The following is a 16,702-nucleotide window of genomic DNA, read 5'->3' on the forward strand; positions in this document are numbered from 1 at the left end:
TTGTGATTAAGTTTGAGTTTCAAAGCATTGTGTTCTGAAAATATGCAGGGGACAATCCCCACCTTTTGGTATCGGTTGAGACCTGATTTGTGACCCAGTTTGTGGTCTATTCTGGAGAAAGTTCCATGTGCACTTGAGAAGAATGTGTAGTCAGTTGCATATGGATGTAAAGTTACGTAAATATCTGTGAAATCCATCTGGTGCAGTTTATCATTTAAAGCTCTTGTTTTGGGATCCCTGGGTGGCGCAGCAGTTTGGCACCTGCCTTTGGCCTGGGGCATGATCCTGGAGACCCGGGATCGAATCCCACATCGGGCTCCCGGTGCATGGAGCCTGCTTCTCCCTCTGCCTGTGTCTCTGCCTCTCTCTCTCTCTCTCTCTCTGTGACTATCATAAATAAATAAAAATTTAAAAAAAAATAAAGCTCTTGTTTCTTTGAAGATGTTTTGCTTAGAAGATCTGTCAATTACAGAAAGCACCATGTTGAAGTCTCCCAGTATTAATGTATTATTATCTAAGTATGTCTTTACTTTGGTTATTAATTGATTGATATACTTGTCAGCTCCCACATTAGGGGCATAAATATTCATGACTGTTAAGTCCTCTTGTTGGTTAGATCCTTTAAGTATGATAGAGTGTCCCTCTTCATCTCTTACTACAGTCTTTGGGATACACTTTAATTTATCTGATATGAGGATGGCTACCCCCTGCTTTCTTTTGAGGACCATTTGAATGGTAAATGGTTCTCCAAACTTTTATTTTCAGGCTAGAGGTGTCCTTAGGTCTAACATGAGTCTCTTGTAGACAGCAAATAGGATGGGTCTTGCTTCTTTATCCAGTCCGAAACCCTGTGTCTTTTGATGGGATCATTTAGCCCATTCACGTTCAAGGTAACTATTGAAAGATATGAATTTAGTGTAATCATAATACCTATTCAGTCCCTGTTTTTACAGTAGATTATTTCTTTGGGTGTCCTCTTTCTTTTTCAGAGTTCCCCTTAATATTTCTTGCAGAGGGTTTAGTGGTCACATATTCTTTCAGTTTCTGCCTATCTTGGAAGCTCTTTATCTCTCCTTCTATTCTGAATGAGAGCCTTGCTGGATAGAGTATTCTTGGCTGCAGGTTCTTCTCATTTAGGACCCTGAATATATCCTGCCAGCCCTTTCTGGCCTGCCAGGTCTCCGTGGAGAGGTCTGCTGTTAACCTAATATTTCTCACCACATGAGTTAGCGATCACTTGTCTCTTGCTGCGTTAAGGATTTTCTCTTTATCTTTGGAATTTGCAAGTTTCACTACTAAATGTCGAAGTGTTGACAGTTGTTATTGTTTTTTTGGGGGGGGTCTCTCTCCTGGATCTGAATGCCTGTTTCCCTCCCCAAATTAGGGAAATTCTCAGCTATGATTTGTTCAAATATGCTTTCTGGTCCTCTGTCCCTCTTGGTGCTCTCTGGAACCCCAATTATACATAGATTCTTCCTTCTGAGACTGTCATTTATTTCCCTTAACTTTTCCTCATGGTCTTTTCATTGCTCTTCTCTTTTTTCCTCAGCTTCCTTCCTTGCCATCAACTTGTCTTCTATGTCGCTCGCTCTTTCTTCCACCTCCTTAACCCTCATCGTTAGGACCTCCAGTTTGGATTGTATCTTATTTAATTGATTTAATTTTGGCCTGATTAGATCTAAATTCTGCAGTCATGAAGTCTCTTGAATCCTTTATGCTTTTTTTCCAGAGCCAACAGTAGCTTTATAATTGTGCTTCTGAATTGGCTTTCTGACATCAAATTGTAATCCAAATTCTGTAAGTCTGTGGGAGAGAGTACTGTTTCTGATCCTTTCTTTTGTGGTGAGTTCTTCCTTCCAGTCATTTTGCTCAGTGCAGAGTGGTTGTATGAGCAGGCTGCATCAAGAATATCAACCACGACCTAAGTAAATTTCACCCTAGATGATTCTGCCGAGGTCAGAGACCAGAAATTAAAAACAAAAATCAGAACAAAATAAAACCAAAGGGCCACTAAAGTGAAAAACAAATTTTAAAACAAAGTAGTAGAAAATAAAAGGCCAAGAATCCCAAGAAGAAGAAAAAAAAAAGAAAAGAGAAAAAAGCAAAAGTAAAGAGGAAAAAAAGGGGAAAAAAGGAGAAGAAAAAGGGGGGACTGGGAGATGGTGGTGGTAATGAAGTTGTAGTGGAGGGAGAATGTAGTCCTCCTGAGGGGTCCTAGAGGGTGATCCTCTTGGTTCTGAGTATATTCTGTATGTTAGAAGATGCTCATGCCTAAATTTATGTAAACCAGAAATACTTATAGAAGGCCCGATCAAAACATAAATGAGATAGAAGAGGGGGACAGAGTGGGAAGGAAGAGAGAATCTAGTCTCACAGAAAGAACCAGCACGGTGTTGCACTTGGTTCTGGGTGCTGCTGGTCATGTTTAGAAGGTATTAACTTCTGCCACTGGAGAACAAAATGAGGCAGAGAAAACAAAACACAAAACAAAACAAACAAAACATATCTTGTATATCTCCCCAAATTAAGTTGAATATGTTGAAGGGAATCTAGAAGTGAAAAATATATCTAGGACCGTAATTGTAGAAATATGAAAGTCAAAAAGGAAGAAACTTAAAAATGAAGAGGTGGTAAAATATTGTAGTTAAGGTGAGAGGGATCCCTGGGTGGCGCAGCGGTTTGGCACCTGCCTTTGGCCCAGGGTGCGATCCTGGAGACCCGGGATCAAATCCCACATCGGGCTCCCGGTGCATGGAGCCTGCTTCTCCCTCTGCCTGTGTCTCTGCCTCTCTCTCTCTCTCTCTTTCTGTGACTATCATAAATAAATAAATTTTTTTTAAAATGTAGTTTAGGTGAGAAAAGAGAAAAAATTATAAATTTTTAGTCTGATATAAAAATGAGTTATACTGGAAAAAGGGGTGCAAAAAGGCAGGTTACCCTCTGGTTCTATGTACTGTATATCCCTCGACTTCCCCTGGAGCTCTCCAGGGCTGCTCAGTCAAGAACTTGCTCTCCTCCTGTCCTTCCAGCTGGTCTTCGGGGGGAGAGGCTGCTGTGCTGACTCTCAGGTGTGTGCACCTGGGGGAGATGCCCCGCCCCCTGCCAGGTGCTGGGCTCAGTGGGAGCTGTTTGTCCTGTGAGGCCTCTGTCCCCTGGGGGCCCCACGCCTCCCATGCACAGGGGTGACACCAGGAGTAACAAGCCCCTGACGGTGCCAGCCCTGGGGTCGGCTCTCCCAGTAACTACCGCAGCTCCCAGTCCACATGAGCCTGGATGCTCCCAGGTGGCAAGGGTGCTGACCTGCACAGCCTGGGGGCACCTGAGTGCAGGAGCATTCTCGCTGTCCTGGGCCCTCCCTGCCTCTGCCCATCCCGGGGGGAGCACCAGATCCTGGGCTGTGTCCCCCTGCACCCTGGGATCCAGGGCCTGCGCTGCTGGAATCGCGCTCCCAAGGCAGCAGGATGTGCCCCCTCCGCGGGCACCCCTCCTCCCCTAGTGACCCTGGGGACTGGAGGCCTTCCCACCCCCCTGTGGTTCCCACCAAGATCCCTGCTGAGCGCCTTTCCCTCCGGGAAGAATCCAGTGTGGAATTTTTAAGGTCCCGCATCTCTGGATCGGGGCTCCCCTGTCCTGGAGGCTTTCACCACTGCCTCCCTCAGCCCCACTCCTTGCAGGCCCCCCAACCCTTGATTCGTTTTTATTTTATTTTTCTCTGCCTTCCTACCTTGTTAGAAGCGACACCCTTCTCTCTGTAGCGTCCAGCTGTTCTCTCCTTAAATCTCAGGTTGAATTCGCAGGTGTTCAGGATGGTTTGAAAGTTACCCAGGTGAGCTGGTGGGGCCAGGTGAGGTGAGGATCCTGCTCCTCCGCCAGCTTGCCCCGCCTCTAGGATTGAAGTGTGTAAAGGAAAAATTGACAATTATAGAGAGAAAAGGATAAATTCACCATTGTAGCTGGATATTTTCACACATCTCTCTCAATGACAGACCAAAAATAAGTAGGGACCTACTATATTTGAATGATATGGTCATATCAATCCGTAAGATTTTGCTGCATAAAACCATGCCAAAATTTAGAGGTTTTAAACAGTAATCACTTAATTTCCTACAAAGGATGCGGTTTAAATATAAATACCAGATAAATTGCAAGAAAATGAAAGAAAAAATATGTATCATGTAAATGGTAAACATAAGAATCATAAAGAAATTTTGGATAATACTGCAAGCAAGGAGTATTACCAGAAATAGAGAGATTTTACAATGACAAGAGTTAACTCCATTATAAAGGATATGTATACATAATATGCAGATGATAAAAGAGCTTCAAAATACACGAAGAAAAAACAGGCCTAAATGTGAAAAAGAAAAGGCAAACTACAGAATAAAAGAAGATATTCATCGTACATATATTTCTTAAAAGGCCTTATATCTAGGCTCTATAAAGAACTTTAACAACTCAATAATAAAGCAGTCCAATAAAAATATGAACAAAGTCTTGACTAGTCACTTTACAAAATAAAATGTATGAATAGCTAATAAATGTACGAAGAGATGCTAAACATCGTTAGTAATCAGGAAAATGCATATTAAAACCCTAATGAAATACTACTACATACCCACTAGAATAGCTAAAACTTAAGGCTGAAAATACCAAGTGTTGCCAAGGATGTGGAGCAAGTGGAATTTTTATACATTGTTAGTTGGGATATAAAATTATATAGTCACGTTGGAAAACTGGTAGTTTCTTTCAAAGTTAGACATATCCCTGCCCTATTTTCCCAAAAGAAATGAAAACCCATATCCACAAAATGTCTTGTATGTGAATTCCATAATACTCCCAAACTGGAAGCAACCTAAATGCTTATTAATAACAAAAAGAATGAATGAATGAACAAACTGTCCTGTGATTGCTTCAGAGCAGTAAAAATAAACCAAGGGGTAATACACAAAGCACCATGGATCGACTCTTAGAAACATGATGTTTAGCAAAAGAAACCAGACACAAAAGTAACATGTCTGATTCCAATTGCTTGAAATTATAGTATAATCAAAACTAATCTGTTGTTACAAAAAGAGTATCAGTGATTTCCTGGAGCCTGGGGCATGAGAAAAGATTCTGTAGTGATGAAAATTATCTATATCCTGATTATGGTGGTGATTACACAGGTATATGCTTCGCTAGAACTCGTTAAACTGCGCACCTAATGTCTGTTCATTACTTATTGTACATAAATTATATCTCAAAAATGTTGAATTTTAAAAAGAAATTCGTGAGTCATACAACAGACAAACAGCCTTACTTATAAATAAAAAGAAATGCCTGGAACAAAAAGCCGTAAAATAATCAAGCTGTTCGGTAAATTAAACAAAAGGGAGAAAGCAGGAATGTACAAAAGAAGGGAAGGGAAAGTGGGACATAACCATTGAAGCAAAAGAAAATTTTAAATCATGAGATTATCTTTAGGTAAGCCTGTGCCAATAAATCAATGATATGATTTAATAAAGTTGACCCCAGAGGATAGAGAGCTTGTGCTTTCCCAGTTCTTTAAAAGAAATAAGAACGTTCGCAGAGGAAACCCCACCAAAGACGTCAAGACCAGGTGATTTAATGGAAGAGTAGTATTGAGCCTTCGAAGGCCAGACATCCTGAGCTTAAGAGGAGGGAAAGCTCCTAAACGCCGACGCCCAGGCCTGATAGAGCCGTGCACCAACAGGGGAGGAGTTCCAGGGGGAAAGGCTGGTGGGATCAGGAGCTTTCAGAGGGAAGGCTGTTTGCCTCCAAGAAGCCATTTGCTTTCCTTTCCTGTTTACAAAATAAGGAAGTTCTCCTGGGAAAAGTGAGTTAGTGCCTTTCAAAGCTACTCAAAGTTGGCGGGGGTGGGGGGCAGCACGGGTGGGGGGCAAGTTGCCTGGATGGCTCCATTGGTAGAGCTTGTGACCCTAGATCTCAAGTTGTGAGTTTGAACCCCATGTTGGGTGTAGAGGTTACTTAAAAAAAAAAAAAAGTGTGTTTCGGGATGCCCGGGTGGCTCAGCGGGTGAGTGCCTTCAGTCCAGGCTGTGATCCTGGAGACCCGAGATCGAGTCCCATGTCGGGCTCCTTCTGCCTGTGTCTCTGCCTCTCTCTCTCTATGTCTCTCATGAATAAATAAATTTTTTTGAGTCTATTGCAAAGCTCCTCAGCGGAATCCCAGATGAGCTGCGTGAATCTGGGGCCACAGCAAGCATTTCGGTCTGATAGCCCAGACCCAGGGCTGATTAACAAGCCCCATTTCTGCAAAGGCAGAGGGTTTGAAGGAAGCAGTAGAGATGGGTGGAGAGCAAGTGGCTAAATCCCCTCCCCAGAACGGCCTCATCTCAAATGACGACCCAGGGATTGGTCCTCGGCTTTGCCGTTCCAGAAACTCTCCTTTGTCAGTGTTCTAGCATCCAACACATTCAGGAAGCCTGTCTGAAGGCACACGTACAGCAAAACACCGCTTCCTGCCTTTGTAGTGATTGGGATACTTGCCACTACTGGCCATGCCAGGCCTGTTTCAAGGCCCTTAAGATTGACTCAGTCCCCAGAACTTCACTATGGAGTCCTCAGCCTAGGAAAACAAAGAGGGATCATCCTCAGGTGGTTTCACATAGGATGTAGTGACAGGTCCCTGTACCCCCGGGGGAGAGGAGAGCACCTCCCTGGTTTGCAGCACATGCAGGGCCCCCAGAACCAGCATCTTCTCTCACCTCCCTGGGGGCAGATGCAGGAGAACCAGCCTAGCCCCTCCAGCAACCCCTTCTCTGAGGTCTACACCAACTGTGCTCCTTGGGGTGGCATGTTTTTCTTGCAATACCTTAATACTGCTAATCAGGCCACAGCCAAGCTCTGCTAGCTCCTTCTGTTCCTGGTGTAATTACCATCATTACCATTATCGTCCCTGGGGTTTATGAAGGCACCAAGCTGCATGCGTTATGTATATTCCTTCCTATAATATTATATACAACATTATTAGTGTGCAATGACGTAATGTGGTGCAGGATACAATAGCCGTGTAAAGCAGGTGTTGTCTTTCCACATCAGGGGTGGAGAAGCCATTGCACAGGGAGGAAATAATTTGTCCAAGACCACCCAGCTAGTAAGTGCCAGGGGCGGGCCATGCATCCACGTAATCACCTCTGCCCAGTACTGTCTTTGTACAAATCCGTCCCGTTTAATGGATCGACTCTTAGATTTGAGGATGCCGTGCGTTGTCTGTGTCACCTTGCCTTCTCCAAAGCCCACCTCTGAGTTAGGAAGTGGTTCCAACCAACTGGGCAGGCCTGCATCCCGGCAGTGAGGTAACGTTGACGCAGAACCTGAGGCCACCTCATGCCGTGGAGCAGCGTGATGGTGGGTGTTGGGATCCTGTTTGCACCCAAATACTCTTGTCCCGGTGACTGTCCTTTGTCCCAGGGAAGTTCGTTAGCCCCGGTTCCATCTCCGTCTCATGAACCTGGCGTTTCTGTTTCTTTCTCCCAAGTGCACTGCCCCACGAATGAGCTTCTGACGGACTCCACGGGTGTGATCCTGAGTCAGAGCTACCCGGGCAGCTATCCCCAGTTCCAGACTTGCTCCTGGCTGGTGAGAGTGCAGCCCGACTACAACATCTCCCTCACAGTGGAGTACTTCCTCAGTGAGAAGCAGTACGATGAGTTTGAGATCTTCGACGGTAAGTCAGTCCAATGTTGAGGAGTTGCCTGCCGCCCATGGTGCAGGTCTGCTTCGAAGCCCTAGGGGCCTGCGCCGTCACCCCCTGTGAGAGCTTTCTGGAGGCCCCAAGCCACATCTTCCTCTACCACCAGAACCCCAATACCCCTCCCCTCCATGAAAGCCCATGAATTGCATGGTGCACAGGCAGGGGTGCTCGTGCTGCAGCCTGGTCCCGCTACCGAACCCTTTCTTACTCCAGCACCCACCCTTAACGTCACCCAGTAAATGGATCCTAGCAAGATCCCCACGTGGAGAGTATGCACCTCTGAAACTCAAGGGGTCTACCAAACGTTGCGCTGCTTTCTTTGTCGTGGAAGGGAAAAGGCACGCTAACTCGCCCTTCAATTTGGAGAAGACATTTCAGCGTGTCCTCACACCACTGGGGAAACCTCCCCTTACTCCTTGTAGAACTTACCCTTTATCCCCTGGAGACATGGGTCTTCTAAAAGCATCTACACTAATTGTCCCTTCTGGCTCATCAGACGCCATTAATACCATGTCATCATGGAGAGAGCCAGCCTGCTACATCCTGCGGGAGGTCCAGATGGCCCACCTCTTTTCATGCTTTATGACGACAGTGAGCAGGAGAACTAGCACCACTCCGGGGCAGGACCACGCGTGTGTACTGCCGTCTCTCTCATGTGAATGCAAATTGCTTACGGTCCTCCTTTCCGAGGGGTATGGAAAGAACGCGTTGCTGGGTCAATAACTGCGCGTTGCGTAACCGGGGCTGTGTTAATCTGCTCTGATGAAGATACTGCACCTGGCACAGATGACACAGTGCGGGGCTACTGCTTGGCCAGGCTGGTTCTGTGATGGACGGGCCGGGGCTCCACTGACTGTCACCTAGCAGAGGGGCCACAATAGTGCTTTGGGCACCCAGGGACAGCATCAGTTTACACTCGGCATCCGAAATCTTCGGACCACCTGGAGATTCCCTTTTCCCCGGTATTCAGTTGCCTGAGGAAATAGCTGTGGGTTTTTTGGGCAAGGACTGGACAATGACTAGTATATGTAATTGATGTCATTTAGGGGAGTACTTTTTCATAGGGGACCCAGTCTGTCCTTCAGCCAAAGTGTTCTTTAATAAGAAATAGAACCGGGCTCAAGTCTCTAAATTGGGTGGAGGGGTTGCAGCTTTCCATTGAGGTCAGCTTTCCTCACGCTCTAACTATATGTTCCTGATATTTTGTTCATATATTCCTATATTGAGGGGCTTCCCATCTATCTTGCCCTGAGGAATATCATGTTCTGTGAGGCATCACCATAGACCCTACAGGGTAGGCTCTCCCACCTCCCACCTCCCACCTTGCCGCTCACTTTAGTATTTATGCTAGCCTCACTTTTGATTGTTGAGTGCCTCCTCCTGGCCCCTATATTCTAGAATCTTCTCACCCCCCATCAACACTAGGAAGCCCAGCTCTGTGACAGCATCTCCTTCCATGAGTTTAGGCTACAGAGGACGGCTGTTATGCAGGTTGTCAAGACTGCTGATGCTCACCCCTCCAGAAGTGTATTCCTTTTTGCTCTAGGAACTGGAGTAGCAGGGATCCCTGGGTGGCTCAGCGGTTTGGTGCCTGCCTTTGGCCCAGGGCACGATCCTGCAGTCCTGGGATCGGGTCCCGTGTCGGGCTCCCAGCTTGGAGCCTGCTTCTCCCTCTGCCTGTGTCTCTGCCTCTCTCTCTCTCTCTCTCTCTCTCTCTCTCTGTGTGTGTGTCTATCATAAATAAATAAATCTTAAAAAAAAAAAAAAAAAAAAGGGAACTGGAGTAGCCCCGGGCCCTCCTGAGGGACATATCAGCTAGCGGGCATTCTGATCTGGTGTGGTGGACCTCTTCTTCCTTTCTTCTTCCTTGCCAGTTCTCAGAGCCTTGGACCCCTTCCTTCATAGTTTGTCACAGCAGTTCTGATGGTTCTCTTTTGTTTAATGTGGTCCATTAGCTCTGCCAAGCTTCCATGAGCTGTCTTGGCAGATACTAGAACCATCACTCAGGGCTATTTCCAGGGCAATAAATCCTGTTACAGTCATCACACTTTATATCCTGCCTCCCTGGAACCAGCCACCTTAGGATGCACTCCCGCGGCATTAAAGCTGGGAAAAAGGAAGAGGGAGGGCTTTCTGGAAGAACCTTGGAAAGGAACATTAAGGAACTGTGTTACGTATGACACGGAGACGCTGTGTTTGCCTGTAGCCTTATTGCCACGTATTCACTCAGCACACACTCTTCTATATGACAAGCACGGAGCTGTTTTTAGCGTGCACGTGTGAAGCGGGTGACACGGTGGAAGTTCCCCGGTGGCGAACCAGCTCTTGCATTAACCAGCTGCTTGACCTTGGCAAGTCCCAAGATGGCAAATAGATTTCATCTCACCTGCCAACTCTTGTAGGATGGCAGTGACTTCCCCGAGCTCTGTGTTAGGTAGGGCTCAGGAGGGAGGAGCACCCAGGGCGGGGATGCAGAGACAGGACAGACGTACAGATCATTGCACTGACCCCGACCGTCTGAACCTACTGACTTCTCCTGAGGAGGAGAAATGAGAGGCGGTTACACCTGAGGTGTCGAATCAAGGTCTGTAATCCTGTGTCCTGTACTCCCTCCAGGTCCCTCGGGACAGAGTCCTCTGCTGAAAGCCCTCAGTGGGAATTACTCAGCCCCCCTGATCGTCACCAGCTCAAGCAACTCTGTGTACCTGCGCTGGTCGTCTGACCACGCCTACAACCGGAAGGGCTTTAAGATCCGGTATTCAGGTGAGTAAACCAGAGGGCCCATGAGAAGGGCCACAGCCCCTGGGCCCCTGAGGTAGCTTACCCCAAACTCCCAAGTTAGCAGTGGGCCGTATCCCCATCGATGGCGGGGGCCTTCCTCCCTCGTCTGAACCTCTCACCACAGCTGCCCGAGTGTCCCCCATGGTTTTCACCTCCCAATTTCCACTCCTCTCCCTGCTGTAGGCTCGCCCCTCTCTTCTGCTCGTACCGCCAGGCTACAGTGTCTTTTGGATACGTTCATTATTTATCACCTGGCAATGCCTACTAGGTGACCCCATCCCTAACACTGTTGAAGTGTTGATGAACATTCCTTAAAACTGAGAACCCCTAAGATCTGGGTCTTCGGGTGGGAAATGTCAGACAGGCAGCCAAGGGACGGCCTACAGGGGCCTGTCTTCGGCTCTTCCCGCCGTAACTCAGGCAGAGGCAGATTGAGGCCTGCTAGGCAGGCACTGACCAGGGCTGCAGTCTACAAGGAGCACACAAATATCCTTGGAAGTGTAATGAGATGGGGGAAAAAAAAGTGGAATTTATCTGAACTCCCGTCTTGGGGATTATCGTATGTGGTTGTCAAGAAAACTTAATAAGCAGCCCAGCCCGTTCTGAAGGGGAGCGGGTCCGACAACTGGAGGGGCTCTGCAAGCATGGAGGTGGATGGGAGCTGCTGAAGGCCGTGAGGAGCTCCAGGAGATGAGGCCAAGCCGAGCCCGGGAGGAGACGGATCTTCACTGCCCCAGGGTCCGCTGTCTCTGCAGAGTGAACCCTAAATTCCTTTCTTCCATGCACACCAGAGGGAGGGTGGCTTCGTGCCCCCAGCGCAGTGGCCGGCTCTGTCCCGGTCTAGCCCAGTGATTATTCCACAAGTCACCCTTCAGATGGCAGTTTCCTTAGGATGAAAACTAAACCTTCGGGTCGCCGTCGGGGAGCTTCGGGCAGCGTCCGGGGGTGGCCGGCAGCTGCTCCGGCCCAGCAGGTAGGGAAGCAGCGCACCACAAAGAGCTGCCCTGTCCTTGAGGTCTTGGAAGACTAGCCATATGTGTTCAGGGGTGACGGGTCGGGCACAGCTAAAGCACGTGCCAACAGAGGTTGATCAACTACTCGGTGAAACCACTAGAACCTTAGTGGAAAAGCAGTGGACACTTTGGCCCACACCCATCACTAGGACTCAGTGCGTCCTGTGGCTGAGGGGCTTGTTCTAGATGAGGTAAGCCCGGAGGAACGTCCTTAAAGCACCGTTGCGCCAGCACAGGGGTGTGGTCATCAACTCAGAGGCCAGAGGATGTCCCCACGGGGCAGCCGTGCTGAGGGCCTGGGGCCTTCCTCCCCGTCCCTGCCTGCCTGGGGTACCGAGCCTCTTGGAGCAATGGAGGCGCATGTCCAGCGTGTGCACTGGCCACTGCACTGCCAGCCTCTTGGAACTTCCACTGGGGATCCCTGGCAAGTCTTCATGGGCAGCCCCCCGCGCTGGGAGTTGTGACTGTTCTCTTCGCTGTGATATTCCGGCGCTTAGAGCATCACCGGGCACATAGTGGGCCCTCGATGTCTGTCGGATAAACGGATGAAACCCGTTGAGGCTGCTCGCGGAGAGGCCATGGTCCTGGACCACGCGGCTCCCTCTCCACCGCCCCGTAACACGACGGGGAAGGGCCTTTTGTTGAAGCGCTGGGCTGGGGGCTTTCCTGACGCAATCCCACTTCAATTGTCCAAAAACCTCTGAGGTTGGCATTTCCGGTCACAGTACAGGTGAGGAAAGCGAAACTCAGGGAGCTTCAGTGATGCGCCCCAAGTCACGGACCCGGACAGTCAGAGCCGGGCCTCCAGAGCCACTGCCTGGCGTCACATGCTGCTGGAGCCCCCTCCCCCGGGGCCTGTTTCCTGCGCCTCTTGGGAGCCGATGGGTTTCAGGGGACGGAGCTTAGCTGCTTGAGCCGCGCTGCTCTAGGCCACACGCTTCGTGGTCTTTCTCTTTTCTTTGGCTTCACTGCAGTACCCACTGTGCAGTGGACCTGGCGGTGGCCAAGACAGAAAATGGGGGAAGGGAGGGTGGGCAAGGGGCCTGGGGTGCACCTGTCTTCCTGCTTGCCCGTGCTCCCCTGAGCCTCCTCTTGTTGTCCAGCTCCCTACTGCAGCCTGCCCAGGGCTCCACTCCACGGCTTCCTTCTGGGCCAGCCCAGCACCCAGCCCGGAGGCTCTGTCCACTTTGGCTGCAACGCCGGCTACCGCTTGGTGGGACACAGCATGGCCATTTGTACCCGGCACCCCCAGGGCTACTACCTGTGGAGCGAGGCCATTCCTCTCTGTCAAGGTGAGGAGCGCGTGGAAAGGAGGTGACAGGCGGCTCGGCTCCCCAAGAGGGGATGCCTGGGCTCCGGCTCCCAGGACAGGTGGGGTTTGGGCCCACACATTGGCAAGGAGAATATTCTCGGCAACAGCAAGAGCATTTGCAGAACCACGGACTGGAGAGAGAGCAGTGTGGGCTGGGGGAGCACTGGGTCCGAGGTGGCGCGGGCAGAGGGAACCTGGAAGAGTAGAGGCTCGCAGTGCACTCTCTGCGGGCAAGCCCGCGATCCGTAGTTTGCATGTGTTGCCTTTCCAAGTTGATGGGATTTGTCTTCCCTTAAAGTAACTCAGACGAGGGATCCGGGAAAAACAAAAGGCTAGAGAGACGCGGAAGACGGGTTAAGTGGGTGATGGGGATTAAGGAGGGCGCGTGTTTTGATGAGTCAGTGAATCCTCCACCTGAAACTAATGTTATGCTGCGTGGTGGCCGACTGTAATTTAAATAAAGACTTGGCAGGAAAAAAAGCGACCTGTAATCCCATCACCCCAGATCTCCGTGTAACATTTCAGCACATTTCCTTTCAATCTTTTATATATTGTTTACACAAACGGCATCCTCGGAGCACAGAGCTCTTAATATTCTTTAATAACATCTGTCACATAATTAAATACACTTCCTCGTCACTATTTCTCGCGGTCGCACAGCGTTAAGGAAGAACTCATTTATTTAAGTATCGTCCTGTTGTTGGTCATTTGAATTTCTCTATTTTTTGCTTCTGCACCAGCGCCACTGTTAAAATCCTCGTAATTCCATCACTGTGGACATCCATGTTTATTTCTTAAAATAAATTCCCAGAAATGAGATTGTTGGGCCATAACCTATACAAGATCTTCAGCTTTTGACACTCACTGCCCTTGAGGACATTTGCCTTCACTTACACTTACACCAGCGCATGGCAGTCGTCCTTTCTCCCGCAGTCACATCATTTCTGCTGCATTAAAAAAAAAGAAGAAGAAAAGGCTTGCCAACAATATTGGCAGGAAATGACACTCGTGTTTGATTTTCCTGTTCTTTGCTTCACAGTGTGGTGACGTCCTGTCTAGTGACGTCTGTCATCTCTGCCCCTCAGAACCTTCTTGCCTGGGCTTGAGCCTCCTCCAACGATGTGTCCCTCATGCTCTATTTGATGCCCTAAGGGAAGGTCCCAGAGCACATACAGGTGGCCAGTGGTGCCGGGCTTGGTCTCCGGGTCTCTAACTATCTGTCTCCCGAGGCTCCAGTTAGGAACCACCACGCCTCTCACGTCCGTTCTCCTTTGTCACTTCCCAAAACTAAGGCCCTGTAGGCTTCTCCGTCCTCGTCTCACAGCACTTCATGCCCAGCCCCAGCCCCAGGCCTCCTGCTGCTGCCCTTGCACTGGGCCCTCCCGCTGAAGGCTCTGGAATCCCGGCTTGTGGCCCACAGCCTACGAGCCTACACCCTTAGTCTCTCCCTGGAAGGCTGTCTCTCTCCTCCCTCCACAGATCAGCTCCCCTCCAAGAACACGGATGCTGGGGCCCTTCAGGGAACGGGTCCCCATAACCCGGGGCCAGGAAAGGCCTGGCATCGCTCCAACTCCATGTTGCTCCTCCCCAACCGTGCCTTTCCACCAAGTGCATCCCGGTAGAGATCCCGTGCCTTCTAACGCGTCCGCTCTCCTTCCCCAACCCCCCAACCCATCCTCTCACTACGTATTCTCCCCCTCAGAGATCTCATCCCAGCCCCAGCTTCAAATACTTGGTGATTCTGTGCCCTCCTCTCCTGCCCACAGGAAGTGCCCCTCTCACCTCGGGGTTTGGGGGCTGTTTCGGCGTGGGGATCAGGGGAAGGGCTTTCAGTGTCTCTCTCCTCGGAGTTATCCGCGTGGGAAGAGCTGGGCCCAGAGCAGGGAGTCGGGGCTGCCGTCCACTTCCTTCACCTGCCGTCTCCAGACTGACTCCTCCCGCACCAGTAGAGTCTTCACAAGAGGTTCAGGGAAGCAGGGCAATCCGTTGGTCACAGTTTGCCTCCCCTATTACCACCAGAGGAACTTAAAGTCCTGCTGTTTAGGCATTAAGAGAATATCATACTCAAACACTCGTCTTCATTCCACATTTTCCTCCTCAGTTCCTCCTCATCCACTATTTCCTTCTCTTTTCCAGTCTTTGAAGGCGTCTCCCATCTCGATATCCCAATCCCCCTCCCTCTCAAGAGTCCATCCTTCCCTATATCCTACAGAAGCCCTGGCCCATGTCTCTTCTGGGTTCCAGTGGCATCAAGGACCATTGGTGGCCTGGGTGGATGGGAACTTCCTCTGCTTGAGCTGCCCCGGAGTGAGGGTGGCCTGGGCTCGATGCGCGGACAGAGCACTAGCTCCTCAGCTGTATCAGCTTCTTTCAAGGACAAACTGCTCCTGCCTAAGTAATGCGCGTTCCTCCCATAAACATAGCGTTGACCCTGCTCCTTGTCATGACCTCGGCCACCACGTGGCCGTACACGTTTGTCTCCTGAGCTGTCACCTTTCTTTGTGCTGCTGCGTTAGCGCTATCATTTTTTATATTTTTATATCCCATATTTCACCCTTTCTTGGTTTTCACCCTCTTTTTCATGGAGCATAGCCTTGAGTAAATCCCTCATAAAGGGTTCATGAGAAGGAAATGCTCCAGGTCTTCAAATGTCTGAAAATACCTTTACTTTTGACCTCACGTATGCTTGGTAGGTTGGCTGGGTTGCAGATCACTTCCTTCAGAAATGTGCTCCATTGTCTTTGGACATCATTGCTGCTGACGGGAAGTGTGATGCCAGCCTGATGCTTGCTCCTTCACAGGGATGTCCTGTTTCTCTCTCTCTCTCTCTCTCTCTTTCTCTCTCTGGGAACTTGTAGGAACGTGTATTTCATCTTCTAAAACTCCACAATGATGTTTATAATAATGGTTCCCTTTGCGTCCCTTTGGCTCCTTTTCCAATCTAAAGACTTGTGTCTCTTCATCTCCGGGAAATTCTCATCTGCGATCTCTCTCTCTTTCCGGAACTCTGACTGGTGGGATGTTGGACCTCCTGGATGTCAACCTCCTGTACTTCAGTGCTTTTTCTCCCGTTTTCAGTTTCTGTCTTTTTGGCCTACGTTCTGGGAAATTCTCTTTACTTTTCATCTCGATCTCTTCTATCTAATACTTATTTTAGCGATCGTATTTTTAACTTAAGAGAGATTTTCCTTGTTCTGTTGTTGTTCTTTTTTCAAAGCCCTCTGTTCTTGTTTAATGAATATGATATGCCACCCCGACTTTCTCAAGATATTGCTAATCAAAACCTTAAGGCGGGCAGCCCCGGTGGCGCAGCAGTTTGGCGCCGTCTCAGCCCGGAGCATGATCCTGGAGACCCGGGATCGAGTCCCGTGTTGGGCTCCCTGCATGAAGCCTGCTTCTCCCTCTGCCTGTGTCTCTGCCTCTGCCTCTCTCTCTCTGAATTAATAAATAAATAAATCTTTAAAAAAAAACACACAAAACCTTAAGGCTTATATACTTTCTATTTCCTGAATTAGCCCTGTTTCCTAAAAGAGAGCTTTATTTCTATTTTTTTTTCTATCAGTAATCTTGCCTTTATGTCTTTTATGCTACTGGTTTTCTTCATATGTGCAGTGATCCGTGATCATTCCTATTTCAAAGGAAAGGCGAGGTTGATTTTTCCAGGTAGCAAACGTGAGTCACCTTTGTTGTGATTACACGCATTGTCTTTGCCCGCCAGGCCTCCCGCGTGAAGAAGTTGAGCTGGTATGTTGAGCATGAGGGGTGCTGCAGAGGGGCGCTGGCCTGAGAGCTCTTAAATCCTAGAATCCGAAGAGCTTTGCTCTGGGATGCCATCTCTCACCTGAGCAGCCCTGATTCTCTCAAGGGACTTCCTATTTTT

General features: G+C 49.0%; 1 protein-coding gene across 7 annotated transcripts in view; it reads left to right on the top strand.

Annotated features, from left to right (window-relative positions):
• CSMD2 (CUB and Sushi multiple domains 2) overlaps positions 1-16,702 on the top strand; it is a 492,622-nt gene that overhangs the window by 418,333 nt on the left and 57,587 nt on the right. For all 7 annotated transcript variants that reach the window (XM_072772036.1, XM_072772037.1, XM_072772043.1 and 4 more), the window contains 3 exons: positions 7,501-7,689; positions 10,333-10,479; positions 12,614-12,802. In XM_072772036.1, the coding sequence (XP_072628137.1) occupies positions 7,501-7,689; positions 10,333-10,479; positions 12,614-12,802 (525 nt within the window). The remainder of the gene's footprint in view (positions 1-7,500; positions 7,690-10,332; positions 10,480-12,613; positions 12,803-16,702) is intronic.

Source organism: Canis lupus, chromosome 13, assembly GCF_048164855.1.
Source record: "Canis lupus baileyi chromosome 13, mCanLup2.hap1, whole genome shotgun sequence".
Classification (NCBI taxonomy): domain Eukaryota; kingdom Metazoa; phylum Chordata; class Mammalia; order Carnivora; family Canidae; genus Canis; species Canis lupus.